The 17,399-nt window shown below is 53.1% G+C and overlaps 1 protein-coding gene across 6 annotated transcripts in view; it reads right to left on the bottom strand.

Annotated features, from left to right (window-relative positions):
- TNS1 (tensin 1) overlaps window positions 1-17,399 on the bottom strand; it is a 202,466-nt gene that overhangs the window by 71,076 nt on the left and 113,991 nt on the right. For all 6 annotated transcript variants that reach the window (XM_042950109.1, XM_042950112.1, XM_042950111.1 and 3 more), the window contains 10 exons: window positions 15,882-15,932; window positions 14,848-14,970; window positions 14,394-14,458; window positions 13,355-13,438; window positions 9,711-9,823; window positions 9,243-9,303; window positions 8,933-9,008; window positions 8,208-8,337; window positions 5,983-6,048; window positions 4,735-4,851 (listed from right to left, as the gene is read on the bottom strand). In XM_042950109.1, coding sequence (XP_042806043.1) covers window positions 4,735-4,851; window positions 5,983-6,048; window positions 8,208-8,337; window positions 8,933-9,008; window positions 9,243-9,303; window positions 9,711-9,823; window positions 13,355-13,438; window positions 14,394-14,458; window positions 14,848-14,970; window positions 15,882-15,932 — 886 coding nt within the window. The remainder of the gene's footprint in view (window positions 1-4,734; window positions 4,852-5,982; window positions 6,049-8,207; window positions 8,338-8,932; window positions 9,009-9,242; window positions 9,304-9,710; window positions 9,824-13,354; window positions 13,439-14,393; window positions 14,459-14,847; window positions 14,971-15,881; window positions 15,933-17,399) is intronic.

Raw genomic sequence — 17,399 nt, forward strand, 5'->3', positions numbered from 1 at the left:
GCAGGAGAGCATTACCGGTCCCTGAGTATCCATGGTCCCCATGACCTCGGTCCACCACACAAAGGCAACTCTCCTTGTCCCCTCAATTTTGGGCTCGTCCAAAGTGAAATGGCTTCCCTGGGTGGCAGTGAGCTCTCTGCCATCTAAAGGTGTGAGAAATTCAGGGCGCCTTGGCGGGGGGTGGCGCTTGGGTGGCTCGGTCAGTTAAGCATCCGACTTTGGGTCAAGTCATGATCTCGCAGTTTGTGGGTTCCAACCCCACCTCGGGCTCTGTGCTGACAGATCCTGTTTCAGATTCTCTCTCTCTCTTTCTCTCTCAAAAATAAACATTAAAAAATTGTTTAGTAAATATAAAAAAATAATAAAGGTGTGTGAAGTTGGACAAGCACCCCAAGGACCACCCTGAATTAGGGGGCACGGGGCGCTGAATAAGCTAAGCTCCAAGGGAGGTGGAAAGGGACGGAGTCAGACCCCTGGATTCGAATAGCAACCCTGTGTCCCATCTCATGATGCCCCACGACACGACCACATTGGTGTATTCCTTGGAGCAACGGAGTCAGTACAGCAGGATATGAGGTCACGCAGATGGGGGTTCCACAAGTGAGGATTTCCTCCCCCTCTGGCAGGTCCCCACCCTTCTCGAGCCTCAGTTTCCTCACTGTGGCAGCACAGCGTCAGATAGGCTCCGTGACTGGCCTGGGCCACCCCAGCCTGGAAGGTCGGCCTACAGAGAACAGAAGTCCCATGGATTTTCTTCCCTCGTTTTGCTGCTGAGATTGATCAGCGATGTCCTGAGGGAGTGGAAAGTGGAACTGGGAACTGGTAGGGGGGAGGTGGGGGGTGCCGGCACCAAGGACACAGAGCAGGTCATGGAAGGTCAAGTCAGGGTCTCCTACGGGAGCAGGAGGAGCAGGGGGAGCAGGGCTGACTGCCTTCACTGCAGGGAGGGGGCGAGGAACAGCCCAGGCCAGAGGTCATCTCTCTCTGTTCCCCAGCACCTGACTCAGTGTCCCCTGCCTTTCCCCCTGAGCCACCCAGCGGGCTCCAGAGGGACTGGTCTGGCCTTTCCTCCCTCGCTGGGCCTGAAATAGAAGAGGCATGCCACTTCCAGAAATGGCCTCATCTCACCTTGGACACGCTACCCTCTACCTATTTTTGAGAGGCCACCCCTCACCAGAGGCATTCCAGTGTGAGTAGCCCCATACCCTGCTGGAGGGCGGGGTAGGGACATCCTAGGACATGCCTCAGCTATTCTCTGCATGGAAGTCCTGCTAAGCACCTGCCGGGGGTGCCTAACGGTCTCCCAGGTGCTGTGCCCCATGTACCACTGCATCCAATCCCTCCCTCATCCTGGGAGTCATGACAGGGCTCATCTGGTCTGCACAGGGGTGAGAGGTGGGGACCAAGGGAGCAGATTCCCCCAAGCCCGGTGGCGACACGGGGAGTGCCACAGGACCTGGTGCCTACCAAAATAGCACAGCGGTTGGCGTTCCACACCCAGATCCGCTCTTTACCGGCGAGGCAACCTTAGGCAGGTTACTGAACTCCTCTGTGCCCCGGTTTCCCTATCCAGGCACCATTATGGTGCCATTTCACAGGGTGGCTGTGACCATGACATGAAATGGTCACTATCAAGGGCTGGGCACCACGACTGTCACATGGCAAAGCCAGAACGAGCTCCTAAGGCCAAGGAGTCTTCCCCCTTAGGCTTGTCTGCAGATGTCTCAGGTGCGGGCCGCAGTCACCATTGACCTGTCAGAGACACGTGAGGAGCCACAACAGGCAGCCTCCGAAGCTCTTACTCCCCAAAAGGTGCTCAAAATGATTTGTCGACTGAATCCCCCGTTTACAGCAGAGCAAACCAAGGCCCTGGCATCTTGTCAAAGGATTTGAACCCGGGTAGTCTGTCTCCAGAGGCCACATTCTGAACCCCTACGCTAAACTGCCTTTCATGAAAATGGCTAGGAGAAGCCAATGGCACGAGTCCTGTTACGATCCCAAGTCTGTAGACGAAGAAACAAAGACCATAGGAAGGCTAGGTAATTCGACCAAGGGCAGGCAGCTCCAGAGGGCAGACCTGGGACCTGGACCAGACCCGGGCAGTCAGGCCTGAAGCACACAGGCTCGCCCACACTGCTGCGACTCCTCGGGCTTTGCCTGCCGCTCCCAGGCCGCGACTTCCTCAGAGAACAGGCAAAGCCACCTTGGTACTCACCCTAACCCACAGAGCCCATCCCCCCAGCCCGAGGACCACTCCAGGGGACACCCAGACACCTCCCAGGCTCCAGCCTGAGCCATCTCTTGGGCACCCCAGAGTCTTGGGGGTTAGGTGTCCTTACGCCAGCTAGTACACGGGGAAACTGAGGCACAGGGACCTACCCCCAACTAGGGAGACAGGCACAGGCCTCCTACTTCTCCCTCTTGATCAAGAAAATTAGCCAGAAGAAAATGCTTTTACCTCAGGGCCCCAGAATCTAGAACCTTCCAGGAGTGCCCCCAGCCAGGAAGAAAAGCAGGATAGGAATAATGATGACCGCTCCCACCTTATGGCTGGTTCCGGTTGGCTCTGCTTTCCCTGTGGGGGATGCAGCCCAGTGGCAGCGGGGAGCACACAATTGGACAGGCAGGGTCAGCCCCGCTGACCACCCCAACTGTGTAGCTCCTGGACCAGGCCAACCGTAGTCAGGCCAGGCCAGGCCAGGCCAGGGGAGAGGACAGCAGAGCCTCGAACTGCTTCCCTAGCCTTCCCTTCCCACCCTCCAGGCACAGGGCCAGCTTCTCAGCCTCTAGACAGGAGCCCCTCTGTCCCTGCAGGATGAGCTGACCTTTAACTGGCCAAAAGGTCCCACTGGTTCCATCCCCCTGCCTGGGGGAGCGGATGAGGAGAGAGGAGGGAGGCAAGGGGTGGAGAAGAGCCCCTGGCTCCCTCACCCTCTCCTTCCTCCTCTTCCCTGCCTCTCACGGCTGCGGTCTCCCTCCACCGGGCCATCCGCCTTCCCTCGCAGCAACTGTGTCCCCACCCTGGCCTTCCACAGCCTCTCCTTCTTTCTCTGTAATTATTTTACCTTTTGTTTGCCTGGCACTTTACTAAATGCTTTTACATTTACCATTGCATTGAATCCACACCAGGGAGAAATAGGGAGACATTGAAAATACCTTCAAATTGCCAAGTGTTCTTGTTAAAAATGCAAACATCTCCAGAACGATGAACAATTAGGCTGGCAGCCTTTGGTACCTCAGAACTAATTCATTTCATCCTCTGCCTTCTCCCCAGCCACTCGGCACAGCAGATGGGGTTGGGGCAGTGGGGAGGCGTGCTTTGGGCACCGCCTCAGCCCAGTGGGGTGTCTGGGCCCCTGGGGGGAGGAAGGGAGCGGGAACTAAGGGAGGCAAGAGGAGGAGCCATGGACCTGGCAGTGTTGCCTGTAAACAACATGCTCTCCTCAAGCCCTGGGTTCTAGCCCCACGGCCGCCCTCGTCCCACTCGCTCTGAAATCTATCACTCACTGTGGTATCTCTAAGGTCAGAGAGACCATCTGTTTTCAAGAAAAGACCTAAAAGAATTTCAGAGTGGATTCAACAAATCCAAAATCCTGGAGAAAAAGGTGGGAGGAGGCAGGGGGAAGGCGGGAGGAGGCAGGGGGGTACAGAGAGTCAGGAGCAGGTCGGGGGCCCAGCAGGCCTGGCTCCCCCAGCCCAGCTCTGCCACGGGGCCCAGAGTCCCCAAGATGGCACAGTCTCACCCTAGGACAGGCTGCAGCTGGGAGAAGCCCAGAGGCTGGGAGCTGGTGTCTTTGAAAGGACATATCCCAGGCCGTGGAGGTAAATCGGGAGACCCTTCCTTCAAGGGAGTCTCAATTATCCCCAAATGAAAACGGGGGAATGAGCCAGCAGTCCTCAGGATGCTTCCAGATCTGCCATGCTGCGGTCCCAGGACCAAATCAGAAACGCAAGTCCATGCCAACCCCCAGACAGGCGTCTCAAGGGCTCCTGGGCTCCAGGCATGCCCCCTGTTGGAGGCCCCACCCACCGCACATATTCAAATGAACCACACAAATAAATACAGTCCATATATAACTCTCAGGGACTGAACTTGAGTGGCAGTTGACCGTCTGACATAATGTTAGGTTTTGTAGCTAAATTAGACATGCATTAATTTCAACTGCAGCTTACTTTTCAAATTTTGGAGCCTATCGGTTTCATTTCCAGCTCTTCGACATTTTCGTTGGCTGTTGATGAAAGCTTGTAGGTCCTGCATGCTGTGTCTACATTCCTAGTGCTCTGACCCCGGGGAACTCAGGCAACGAGCCTGGAGAAATCTAACAGCAGGTTGAAAAGAAATCTAACAAATGCAGTGTTTGCTGCACAGGAGTTCTCTCAAGCTCCACTCAAGGCCACCTCCTCTGAGGAGCCCTCTCAGGCCACTCCAGCTGTCTAGAATCCCTCCCCTGCCAGTCTCAGAGCACTCACTGCTCACCGTAGATGGGACTCATTTAACAACAGCGATACACTCTCGTGTGGCTGTTTGGCTGCATTCTTTAGCTCTGTCTTCATTATCTATGCTCTGTCTTATCTTCCCCCATTGAACTGTGAGCTCTCCAAGGTGCCCTGGACCTCTCCTCTGCCTCCTCTTTGAACCCAGTATGGCGTTCACAGCCAACCAAGAGAGCCAAGGCCATGTGAGCAGGGGCAGTGTTGTTTGGAGAGGAGCTAGAAGCCACTGCTATCACCTACCCTCCATGCCATCCTCTCGATGCCCATTGAAGTTGTCATAGGAATCCCAGCGGATGAGGGGGTCAGAGGTGTTATAGTCCACGGACACACTCGGCCCGTTCTCCAGGTGTTCCATGCCTGAGAGAAACGGGGCGGGAGGGCAGTGAAGAGAAAGAAAAAAAAAATCAGCAGCTAGAAAAACAGAGGAAGTCAACAGCTTCCCCAGGGATGCTCCCTAAGGGACTTCTTATTTTCTTAACCATAGTGGGTGGGACCAGTAGCTTAAATTGGACAGAGAACCCAGGAGTCTGGTTTCTTGCATTCTTGAAAAGGCTCATACCAGGTCGTAGGGGTAAATCAGGACGGAACACTGAGGAATGAAGATCCCCCCCTTCCCAGGGAGAAAGCTGGAGAGCCCTCTGGCTGGGTGTCTGTCTCGTCCTATTCTGTGTCTCTAGGGTCCCTGGGTCAGTGCCAGGGGGCCAGAAGGCCTGCCCCTGGATTCAAGGGGAGTGTGGAAGAGGCTTGTGCCGAGCAGCATGGGGCCAAGTACATCAGGGAAATCACAGCCGTGATACTCAGAAGACACTAGGTCATTCTAGCCAACCCCCCTCCTCCCACTTAAGATGCCCTCCACTCCAGGCAGAAATCCAAGGGGAGAAGCAGTCTCTCCCACACATCCACAGAAGGGGAAGAGCGCACGAGCCCCAAGTCCTGCCTCCTAGGGCAAGTCCCTTTCCTTTCCTCTTGGCAGTCTTTTCTAGAATCTACCCAGAGTCCCACTGTCTGTAACCTAATTTCGTCTCGTCCTCATTCTGTTCTCAAACAGGATGGAGAACAACTGGCCTCCACATATAACCAGTCTAAAGGCCTAATGGCTATTATTAAAATGGCCTTCTCATCTTCAGGTTGAACCACCTCGGGCCTCATAAATACTTCTCGTCCATCTAGTTCCTCTGCATGGCCCCCAGCCACTCCCTCCATCCACCACAGCCCTCAACCTCTGAATATAACAGGATGGTGACCTAATGGGACAAGAACAGTCTACCCAACCCAGCACCTCTTGGTAGGCTTTTTTATTTTTATTCTCCAAAGATTAAGTCATTGGTTCATGTTTAGCTGAGGGTCCACTCTAATACCCAGATCCTTTACTGCTGGCCTGCCTTGTAGCCATAGTAACTTGACAATTGTAGGGCAGATGGGGTGGAGAGAGGACAGGTTAGGATGAAAGCAAGGGCATGGAAAAAATGAATTCTAACAAGCTAATACCTTGAATTTTCTCTGGTCCATAAGAAAATACAAATTCCACTTTGCCATATTCTGGAAATCGATCATCTGAAAAGGGAGAAGAAAAGACAAAAAGGGGCAGTGAATTCCCCAAAAGGACTCAAATTTTAATCTTTCTAGACAAGATTAACATAATGTGCATATGCAGGGTTGATAATACCACATATATACGTAATGAAATGAGCCTCTTTAGCCCTAGTCTTACTTGCCTGAGATAACCATGCCCAACCATTTCTATTTCTTGTTCCACTAACAGTTACCTCTAAGACTGTAAATAATAGACTCTATTTTTATGCCACTATCTCTCAATTTACCGATTTCAAGTAATCTCCACTGATTCACCATTATGAAAATGATTAATTTGGCCCACTAATATCACTCCTATCTCCCTTCTTATTAAGTCGATTCTTACTATTATTATTATTATTATTATCATCATTATTTATTCTAATTGCCTTTGAAACTTTAGATCCTAAGCTAAACCTCTATTTCTTGATCTTTTCATTTTCGACGGTGTCTCCTGACCCCCTACATGTAAGAGGAGAAAATTTGCACCACCCCCCTGCCTCTGCCTCTACCAACTCCACCTTTATGTTGTCTGTTATTCCTTTATTTTTCCTTGTTAAGACTGATAACATTTGCATTCTGTTCTGAATTATAATGGCATCTTCTGCTTTTCCCCTCCTGGCTTCAGTCCAGGGGAAGCTCATCACAGAAACATCCTTCTACTGCACTGGGGGAATCAGTTTCCTCCTCCCCCGAGCCCCAGCCCTACTCTCTGCCCTTGGCCTGAGCCCAATCTGCACACAGATCACCATCTGTGTGATCTGTGTGGAAAGCAAAGTTACAGTAGGCATGGTGACCACTTCCTGGATGGGACACGCCAGTGCATGTCTCCATCACTGCAGGGGTCCCTTCATAGTATCACACTTGCGTGTCTCTATCTCCAATGGGACTGTGAGTTCCCTGAGGGTAGGGCCTGACTTCTTTCTCTCCGTATCCCCAGGGTCTAGCGCATGCCTGGCACATACAGACACACAATGATTCTTGGTGGATATATGGATGGATGAGGGATAGACAAGCATACAGATGAATAGATGGATGGATTTGGATAAGTGAGTAGATGTATGGGTGGGTGGATGGATGGGTGGGTGGATGGATGGATTCAGATGGATGGGTGGATGGATGGGTAGATTTGGATGGATGGTTAGATAGATGGATGGATGGTTAGATAGATGGATGGATGGATTTGGATGGATGGATATGGATGAGTGGGTGGATGGATCCATGGATATGGATGGGCGGGTGGATGGATGGGTGAATGGTTGGATGGATGGATGGATGGATGGATGGATAGATGGATGGACTTGGAAGAGTGGGTAGGTGGATGGATGGGTGGATGAATGGGTAGATTTGGATGGATGGTTAGATAGATGGATGGATGGTTAGATAGATGGATGGATGGATTTGGATGGATGGATATGGATGAGTGGGTGGATGTATCCATGGATATGGATGGGCGGGTGGATGGATGGGTGAATGGTTGGATGGATGGATGGATGGATGGATGGATATATGGATGGACTTGGAAGAGTGGGTAGGTGGATGGATGGGTGGATGAATGGGTAGATTTGGATGGATGGTTAGATAGATGGATGGATGATTAGATAGATGGATGGATGGATTTGGATGGATGGATATGGATGAGTGGGTGGATGGATCCATGGATATGGATGGGCGGGTGGATGGATGGGTGAATGGTTGGATGGATGGATGGATGGATGGATAGATGGATGGACCTGGAAGAGTGGGTAGGTGGATGGGTGGGTGGATAGATGGATGGTTGGATGGATGGATGGATTTGGAAGAGTGGGTAGATGGACGGATGGATGGAAGGAAGGAAGGAAGGAAGGAAGGAAGGAAGGAAGGAAGGGAGGGAGGGAGGGAGGATTTGGATAAGTAGGTGGATGCATGGGTGGATGGGTGGATGAGTGAATGGGTGAATGGATGTGGATATGTTCCAGGTCTCAATGTGATATAGACAAAACCTCAAACAGATAGAGAAGGGAGACACCTCCCTAACCAACTCTCTTTCCCTCAGAAAATGGTTCCCCCTTCCTGACTGCCATAGCTCCCCCATTATTGCTCTTCTACCCTGTGGTATAGTTATTCCTTGCTAGGTCTGTCCCTCTACTCAGTGAGCTCACCTTTGAAGGCATCATCAAGGTCTTCCTTCCCAAAAACAACCCCGAGGTCATGGATGGCACAGGTGTGGAACTGCACACGGAAGATGACATCTCGGGCTGGGCTCCGAAACTTCTTGTGGTAGCACTTCAGCTGGGTGGGAAAGAAAGCAGAGCCCATCAGGGGACTGAGGATGAGAAATCAGGTCTCAGGGAGCCTCCTTATTAGCTCCACGACTGAGAAGCAGGCCTCACCCAAGCCCACTGAGGGAGAGGTCACCAATACCAAACAGGATTTCAGAGCTATCTGGGGAAACTTCTAGAAAGCAGAATGTTGGAGGCCAGTCTTGCCCTGTAGGGACAAAACTGTCCTCCCAAGAAGTTCCTTCACACAGAAAGGAAAAAGTAGGGGTGAATTTAAATTACAGGAGAAAAGACTGAAGTTAGAAGTGAAGGAGTCCTTGTCACCACAGGAAGCCAGCTCACACGGAGAGATATTTCCCTGAAGACATTCCAGACCAAGAGACAGGCGTAGGAGAAGCGAGTCCAACTCTGAGGCAGGGGAATGCACAAGGACTACTGGAGGCTGAACGCCTTTGCAGGAGCCCTGAGAGCCTATGGCCCCAAGGCTGGTGACTCACGAGGAGTGGTGATCTTGTCTGGAGAGGCAGGAGGGGAGCAGGAAGAGAGAAGAAAGGAGAGAAAATAAACAGGGAGGAGGGGGCTCGAAACAGAGGGGCAGCACTCACCAAGATATCTCCCTTCAAGAGCAGGCCAGGCTCGATGGTGATGCAGATGCTGGTCTGGCTGTCTCCTTGGACATTGCTATGGGAGAGAGGCGAGCGGAGAGAAAGAGAGCTGTTGAGGGGGCAGGCAGCACGCTTGTTCCCTACCGCCCCCTGCCAGAGGGCTCCTAGGAAGGCTTGCTGCCTCTGTCCCTCAGCCCTGTGCTAGATGAGATCCTCCTAGAGGAGGTCCTGGCCCATCCCCCCACACCCTGTCCCTGGACCTCAGCCTCAGGCCCCAGGCACCCCTGGCCTCTTTGTCCTGTGGACCTACTAGATGCCCGATGTGTAGACAGGCTGCATGGCCTGGTAGATCCGGAGAAACGGCCGACACCCTGTAAGGGAGGGTGATGTTAGCTAAGACAGCGGGAACGGTGCAGGGGTGGGGGAGAGGGTGAAGGAAGGAAGGGCTGGGGAGAGGGGAGGGAAGAAGGGGAAGAAGGAAAAGAAGAAGGAGAAATGGAAAGAGAAAGGAGGAAGAAATACTAACTTTTCATTTGAGAGGCATTTTTAAGTTTATAAAATACATTGCCACATCCGACATCATGTGCCAGCAGGCAATGCCAGTATCTAACCCATGAATAGACTGAGGTTCAACGAAAGCTCAGGAAGTCATGCAGTCGGGACTCCAATCCAAGCATACGTTTCTACCCTCCCCCCCCCTCCCCCACCCCAAGGCTGCCTCTTAAGAAAAGAAGATGGGAGACAGGAAGAGGGGAAGCCAGAGGGCTCAGGCAGGTACCTCCTTTAGACTCGAAGTTGGGGATGCCATGCATGATCACGTGGTGCAGAAACAAGGGCTTGTTGTTCATTTTGATGGAGCCAGAGAGCAGGCCACTGAAGTAGTGCACGTACCTGGGGCAGGGAGAGGGGCAACTTCAGCCAGGAGGCCTGCCCTAGAGCAGAGCCATCCTGGTTTCTTTTCTGGGCTCACCTAGCTCCCCACCACCACCACCCTCCTAGACCTCCTGGAAGCTGGGGTCTCCTTCCCAGCACCATCCTTTCTTGCTGCCTGGAGCCCCAAGCAGAGAGGACAAGCAGGTACCACTCAAGCAGGAGCTGAGTCAAGGCAATACTCTGCTTTGGGGTTCTCTGGCGCCCCCTGGTGGTCAAAATGAAAATCCCTATCCAGCTTCACTCCCAGCCCAAAAATCAGCTGGACCAAAATTCCCCTCCACAACATCCCTGACAGGCATCGTTTAGCTGCTCACCACTGCACAAGGCAGGCTGATCAACCATCAAACACTCCAACACCCCTAAACCTAGCTTAAACCAAGCTTGTGCTTATAACCACAGGCCCCAGTTCTGTCCCCATAGACCCCCAGCCACATGACAGTCCAGCAAACTGTAAGAGCTTAACAATTACAGCCCTTCACTTTTTTATATCACGCTGAAGTGTATGAAATCCCTCTATATCTGGTATTGAAACACATCTAATATCTACTGTGTATTCCTCTCCCCAATTCTCTTTGGATCTTGTTGGAAGAATGCATCTCCACTCCTTCTAGAAGAGGAAACTAGGTCCAGAAAGAGTTGCTGGCACAGCAAGAACACACAAAGCCGGGGGTGGGTGGGGAGAGAAGGAATGCTGTCTTTCAATGCACCTGCCAGAAAGAGAGGCCCATCCTTTTGCTGTGGATTGGTCAGTGCGCCCTCCTTTTCTGAATGGTGAGCTGGGTCAGCCACACCAATCACAATGAATCCTGAGACTTGGCGAGAGGCAAGGGGGCTCTTTGAGGCTGGTGGAACCAGAACCCACATGACCGTGACAATGGTCCCCTCCTATCTCTTGGCTCCTTGGCCCACCTCCAGGCCTGTGGGCCTCTGTCCCTGGGCCCGGGTGGGGTCACTTCAGACTACCCAAGCAAAGATAATCTGATGGGCAGAGCCGGTTCCTATTCAGCCCCTGACCAGCCCCCAGCCCCATTACTCAAACCGGAAACCTGGAATGGCGGTTCCTATCAGATCTCTGGATCGTGCCAACAGGATGTGTCTGTGCGCTGGGGACAATGAGCCGCCCGGGGGTGGGGTGACAATGAATGGGGGAGTTGCAGGCAAAGCCCCTCCCTCCCTCTCTCTCTGCCCTCCTCTCCTCCAACTGCTCCCGTCCCTGCAAACGACACTGCCCAGAAGGCGGGAAAGTGGCAACAAATACATAATGAAGCCAACAGCTGCATGTTCACACACGGGCACGGACAGAATCACCCACCCATAAGCAGGTGCGGTTGCAGATATAAGCTGCAAGGCAGACAGATAATGTAAACATACGCCCGACTGCGCGCTGTGTAAGCATACGCCGTGCGCTGTGGAGTCCCCGAACACTCCTACGGCTGAGAGGTAACCCCGACCCCGTGCTCCAGGCGCTCTGCTGCAGGGGTGTGACTGCTCTGCCCACTCTCTCCAAGCCACACTGCGTCACCGTAACATCATGCTCTTCTGTTTGTCCCTCTTATCCTTCAAGGTCAGGCTCGTGACCAAGGCCACCAGCCATATGTAGAAAGCCAGGGACCGACGAGCAGGTACTTGAATGACCGTTCTTTCCTCCCTGGGAAGATTCTCATTGATCCACAGCTGCTGCATCTGGCAGCCCAGCCAGAATTTTCTGCACATAAAGCCATCCTGTTTCTGACGGCTGACCCAGAGATTGGCTCCTGGGTGTCCTGTGCCAGGTGCAAGACACCAGGTGGCCTGAGGACTCGCTTCTGCTTGGGCTTCCCACTACAATGGGAGTAAGTCCCCAGCGGAGCCAGCACCCTTCTAACAAGGCAAGAAAGATGGGGGTGATGATGAAGAATAAGAAGGGAAACCCCAGCATAGAGAGGCGAGGGGGTCCTGCCTGCCCGGTCAGTGTTCCGAGGGGCTGGAAAAATCAGTGGGATGCTTTGGCTTCTGGGCCACCGTACTTGCTGTCCCCTCTGTGTGGTGACCCCAGCCCCACCCTCAGATGCTTCCCTTCTTCCTCTCAGAGCTCACCCCGCATGTCACCTGTTCAGAAAGTTCAGCCCTGGCGCTCACCCTATCACTCTCTAGCCCATCACGCTCTGTTTGGGTTTTGTTCCCCTTCCAAGTACTTCTCACGACCTGAAAGTTCCCTGATGGCTCATGTCCTTGGGAAACTCCACGAGACCCTGCTGAGAGGGTCAGTCCCACAGCCCCGGTGTGCAGAGTGGTGTGGCACATCACCACATGTGGTGGGCCCGCAGCTCTGGCCACATAGCGGCAGGGCCCTATTCCCCATCTCCAGCTCTCCCCTCTGAGCCTGGGCTTCTGACTCGCACTCACCTGCAGCCTCCCCACAGTCCACCAGCCCTGTGCTCTCTCAGCCATCATTAAACAGCACGTTATCCACAGAGCAGAGTCCCAGGCCAGCCCTCAGGACAGTGGGCGGCACAACCCTAGGGCCCTGCCCTGACCGGACTTACAGGTCCCCAAGTACATTCTAGCTCTGCTAATACTTGCTATGGATCCTGGCCATGTTGAGTCCCCTCCCTAGGCTCAGGCTTCTCATCTGTAAAGTGGGGATGCCCTGGATCATCATACCGTAGCTCACCATTATGCAGGGTTGGCCTCAAATCCATCATTTCTGACAGGCGTTCCCTGACCCCCTTCATTACATAGCCCCAATCTCCTCCACCAGGTCAATCCCACTCTGTTCTCTTTCCTTCCTAGCACTAACCGCTACCTGAAATTGTCCTGTTGGTCTATCTACTCGGGCAATGCCCATCTTTCTTAGTGGCATATCAGCTCACTGCGGGCAAAGCACTTCGTCCTGCTCAACTAGATATCCCCAGCACTTGAAATGTAATAGAGCACATAAAACTTATCCAATGAATCAATGAATCCTCTCTGCCCTGCTTCCTCCCTCGGCTGCTGTGGACTCCAATGAGACCACGTGCTTGAGAGCCCTTGGTAAAATTTTTAAAGCTCTCCCAGCAGAAGGTGACCCTTATGGTAAGAATCTGTGATCTCCCGAGGGCAGGCGGCAATGACGCCAGCCTCCTACAGGCTCACCCAAGCGCGGACGCGGTCCCGCTGCCAGGACCAACATGGCATTTCCTTCTCATACAAGCTGCCTTCTTGCACCCAGACCAATGCATCCCCCACCAGCGGCCCCACTGCTCTCCAGCGCTGGCCTCAGGAGCCAACAGCCATGCCCATCTGTGGGCACACACAGCTGCTCACTCATGCCCCTGAGCTTACAGCACTCCAGGCTGGCACCTGAATATGCATGCTCTGTACACCCCCACCTAGGCATGGCTGTTCCACCCACTGTGGGTACGTGAGGCTAGTCCCCAAGACAGCGCGCGCGCACACACACACACACACACACACACACACACACACACACACGTGTGCATGCACTGGCAGTGAGCCCTGGAGACCCACCTTCTCTGGGATGGCTGACCAATGGGCACAATCTTATCCTCATAGAATCGCTTCATTGCAAACCGGTCCAGGGCCTGATCGGCGCTGCAGGGAGAGACAGGTGGTCAGAGGAGCCAACTCCCTGGTCTCCCCACCCCTGCTCCCCCAGACCTGTAGAGCCCTCCAGCCACCCTACTCTGAGAAGCTTTCAGGAAAAGAGTGCCCTGGCATTCCTGCATCCTGTATGCTGCAGGACTCAGCCCTGGGGCTTTGGAGCCAGACAGCCTGGGTTCCCATACCAAATGTGCCGCCTCCTTATTAACCTTGTGCCTTGAGGCAGGTTTACTTAATCCTTCTGAACCTGATTTTCATTTTCTGTCAAATGAGAGTGACAAGTGCCTTCCTTGAAGGTCGTTACGGTAATTGAGTGAAATAACATGTATAACAAGCTTGGCACATGTGGGCACACAGTAGGTGCACAGGAAATGTTCACCATTAAGGAAAGATTAGGCTGGGTTAAGTTTCTTACAGTCACACAACCACCGTCTAAACCCTTCATAGAACATTCTATCTGTCTGCAAAGAGATCATTTTGAAGAGAGAGAATATAGCCCCTCTGTTCTTGACTCTCTAGCAACATCCCATCCCAAGCCCCAAAGTCCTTATTAAGGCCCACAAGGATGAGATAACTTCTAGATGGTTCTTTCAGACCCAGATCTGATCCAACATTTCTTTCTGACTCTCTCACCTGCTCACTCAGGAAAAAAGAGGGCTATTTGCCAAGGAAAAGTGGTCCCGAGAAGGTGGCTGGATGGGGTGTCCGTGGATGGGCCTGCCTCTCGAGTCTGCTGCCACCAGTGCCCCCAGTAAAGGACTCTCCTTGCTCCTGCCTTCCGTGCACAGCCACCTGCCTCAGAGCCGTGGGCAGATCCCTCTCCTTTCCGTGGGCTCCTCCACCCCATCCCCTGTCATTATTCTCCCAGCCAAGGAAGGGAGAGGCCATGGAGGGATGGGCAGACGGGGTTCCTGCCATCAATATTCAGAGAATGAGAGGCTCTTACCTGGCAGAAATGTTGCTGTAGTGCATGTAAGCCGCGATGACAACACCTATCCTGCCTCGGTTTCCCTGAAAGAACCCCAAACACAAAGCCTGTATTTCTAAGGCCAGCCCTGCTGCCCCAGAACCCGTCCAGAAGCCTGGAGAAAAAGTGAGCAGCAGCTGGAGAGAGGGGTGTGGTTCAAAGGAGGGAGTGGGATGCCAGGGAGGGGAGCAGGTCGGGCTGAGTCCCAAAGAGAAGAAACGCAGTTGATCATCTACCACACGTGAGGGTCCCACAAGCTCCTAACCCCCATTTCTCAGGTGCCCCCCAGGACAGGATCTATCATCCCCTAGAAAGGAGAATGCACACACACTCACCCGAGGACACGTCTATGCATGTGTGCACATGCTCACATACACACACATGTGTACATGCACACACGCACACGTACATACAGAGCAGCCCCTGCTCTGACCTTATTGTGCAGAACGACGACATTGTGAGGGTCTGCATTGAGCCAAGTGTCCATGGCCTTGCAGACGCTGCAGATCTTCTCTAGGGCTGGAGTGTGGAGGTCAGGCCAGCCAAATTCCAGGACCTGTGGTCAAAGTCATGAGTGAGAAGTGGCGGAAGCCCCAGAGACTCAACCGGGGCAGCGGGAGCTGCACCTACGCCACATGCTGGCTCCAGGGCAGCGGCCACCAGCCAACCTCGCTTCCCGCCCTCCCTGCCCAACAACCCAGAGTGGGGGGCAAGGGTGTGGCCCAGAGACGCTGGCTCAGGGCCAGAGAGGAAAGTGAAGAGCCCCCAGCCATTCACAGCTCTTTTCCAGGCCCTGACACACAAGCCATTGATTTTTCCGGCCAACCAAGAGAACCCGAAAGGGGACAGAGGGCAGATCTGAATGGCCGTCCTCAGGCTCCTCAAAGCTTTGCTTAACTCACAGATTGTTAAACTAAAAGAGAACCCATGCTTGGAAAAGCCAAGAGAGCACGTCTAATCCAGCCCATCTACTTTCAGAGGGGCAAGCTGAGGCCCAGAGAACTGTCACCTGCCCAGGGTCCCACAGCAACAGGCACCAGAATCCGGGAGGCAGAGCAGATATCCACGCAAAGCCCGGCACTCAGCCCGCCGAGTGAACAAGTGAAAACCAGCCATTGGCAATTCCCAGCCAGTTTAAATCCAAAATGCTTTTCAATAAGACTAAAATTCTCACAGCTCCAGTCTCGCCCCAGAGATGCTATGTGCACCCGGGGTGGGGGTGGGGGGGTAGACCTGGGTAGGAAATCGCTGCATCAAGCTTTGCTGTCTGCAATTTGTATTACAGAAACCATAAATACAGTATTTTCCATGTTCCAAAGGGAAGCTGGCATAGAAAGGGAATAGGCTTTGCGAAGTGTCTCAGCCCTTCCCCCCAGATTCCGAAGTAGGAACCACGGGGAGAACCACGCTGTTCTCCTTCTCTTCCAGGCAGAGGGAAGCCCCCACCCCTAATCCGCACCAGCTCACCTTGGCGTGGAGCTTTGCGATGTCAGGCCTCCGCTCAGAGAGGTTGAAAAGCTACAAGGAGGAAAAGGAAGAGATCATGAATTGGTGCTAGCTGGCTGTCTGTCCATCTGTCTCTGTCTCTGTCTCTCTCCTCCCAACCACCCAGTGAAAATTCTATCCATGCATAAGCTTACAATGGAGTCCCATCAGACCCACACATTGACCAACAGGCACTCAACTACAGGTTCTCAGGATAAAGAGGAGAGAGGAGGCGCCGGGGTGGCTCACTCGGTTAAGCATCTGACTTCGGCTCAGGTCATGATCTCACAGTTCGTGAGTTCAAGCCCTGCGTCAGGCTCTGTGTTGACAGCTCGGAGCCTGGAGCCTGCTTCGGATTCTGTGTCTCCCTCTCTCTCTTCCCCTCCCCAATTTGCGCGCGCGCTCTCTCTCTCTCTCTCTCAAAAATAAATAATAAAAATATTAACAAAAAAAATTAAAGAGAAGGAGAAAGAAGTACATGGACACTCAGCCCCAACCCTCAGTGAGCAGACAGACACCCAAACTGCAGGTGAGAAGGGGATGCAGCCTGTCTCATCCCATGTGCCACCCGTCCACACTGGACGGGAATCCGGTGGTGTGACATGATAAGTGTTTGGCCATCTCTGGTTTCCACTTCACGTGTCAACTTTAGAACCTCATCCGCCTAAAAATGCAACAGCTCTGTGGGAGGACGCCCTCCCTCCGAGTGTGCAAATCACCCTGAGTGGGGCCTCTCAGACCCTTGACACCCCTTTCCCGGAAGATGCCCTCCGACACCTAACCATGTCCCATAAGACTCCCCCAATCCCTGGACTTCCTGTCTCCACCTTCACCTCATTGCCCAAAAAACTCAAAGAAAACTGTGCCGCCTCCTGCCGAGGAAAGCGACTACACGGCCTGCGATGGGAAAGCAGAGGGAGGGTGGCATAGCAGAGACCCACAGAACCCTGGACTCCTGAAACTGGGAATGATCCCAGATGGCTTCCAGTCCATTCTTGGACCCTATAACTGTACAGACTTTATTACATTAACAACAGCTACCACTCGAGTGTCCCCAACCTGCCAGCCCAATGCTGAGGACTTTACACCTAGCAGCTGGCTTAGTTCTCTCAACAACCATAAGAGGTAGGCGGTACAATTAGACCCATATTACAGATGCAGAACCTAAGGTTTAGTGAGGCGAAGTGGCCAAGGTCAGATAGTGAGAGCAGAGCCAACACTCAAACCCAGGACTCCCTGGTGTCTGAAGCCGGGCTCTCAACGCTGCCCAACACAGCTGATGGAGAGGCGTGTCTGTGGTGGGTTCAACAGTGTCCCACAAAAATTCAGATCCACCTGGAACTTCAGAATGTGACCTTATTTAGAAATAGGGCCTCTGCTGATGTAAGTAGTTAAGGATCTCAAGATGAGATCATCCTGGATTTAGGGCGGGCCCTAGGTCCGATGCCTGGTGTCCTTATAAGATGAGAAGACCCACAGAGAGACACAAGAAAGAAGGCA

The sequence above is a fragment of the Panthera leo genome, chromosome C1 (genome assembly GCF_018350215.1).
Source record: "Panthera leo isolate Ple1 chromosome C1, P.leo_Ple1_pat1.1, whole genome shotgun sequence".
In the NCBI taxonomy this organism is placed as follows: Eukaryota; Metazoa; Chordata; class Mammalia; order Carnivora; family Felidae; genus Panthera; species Panthera leo.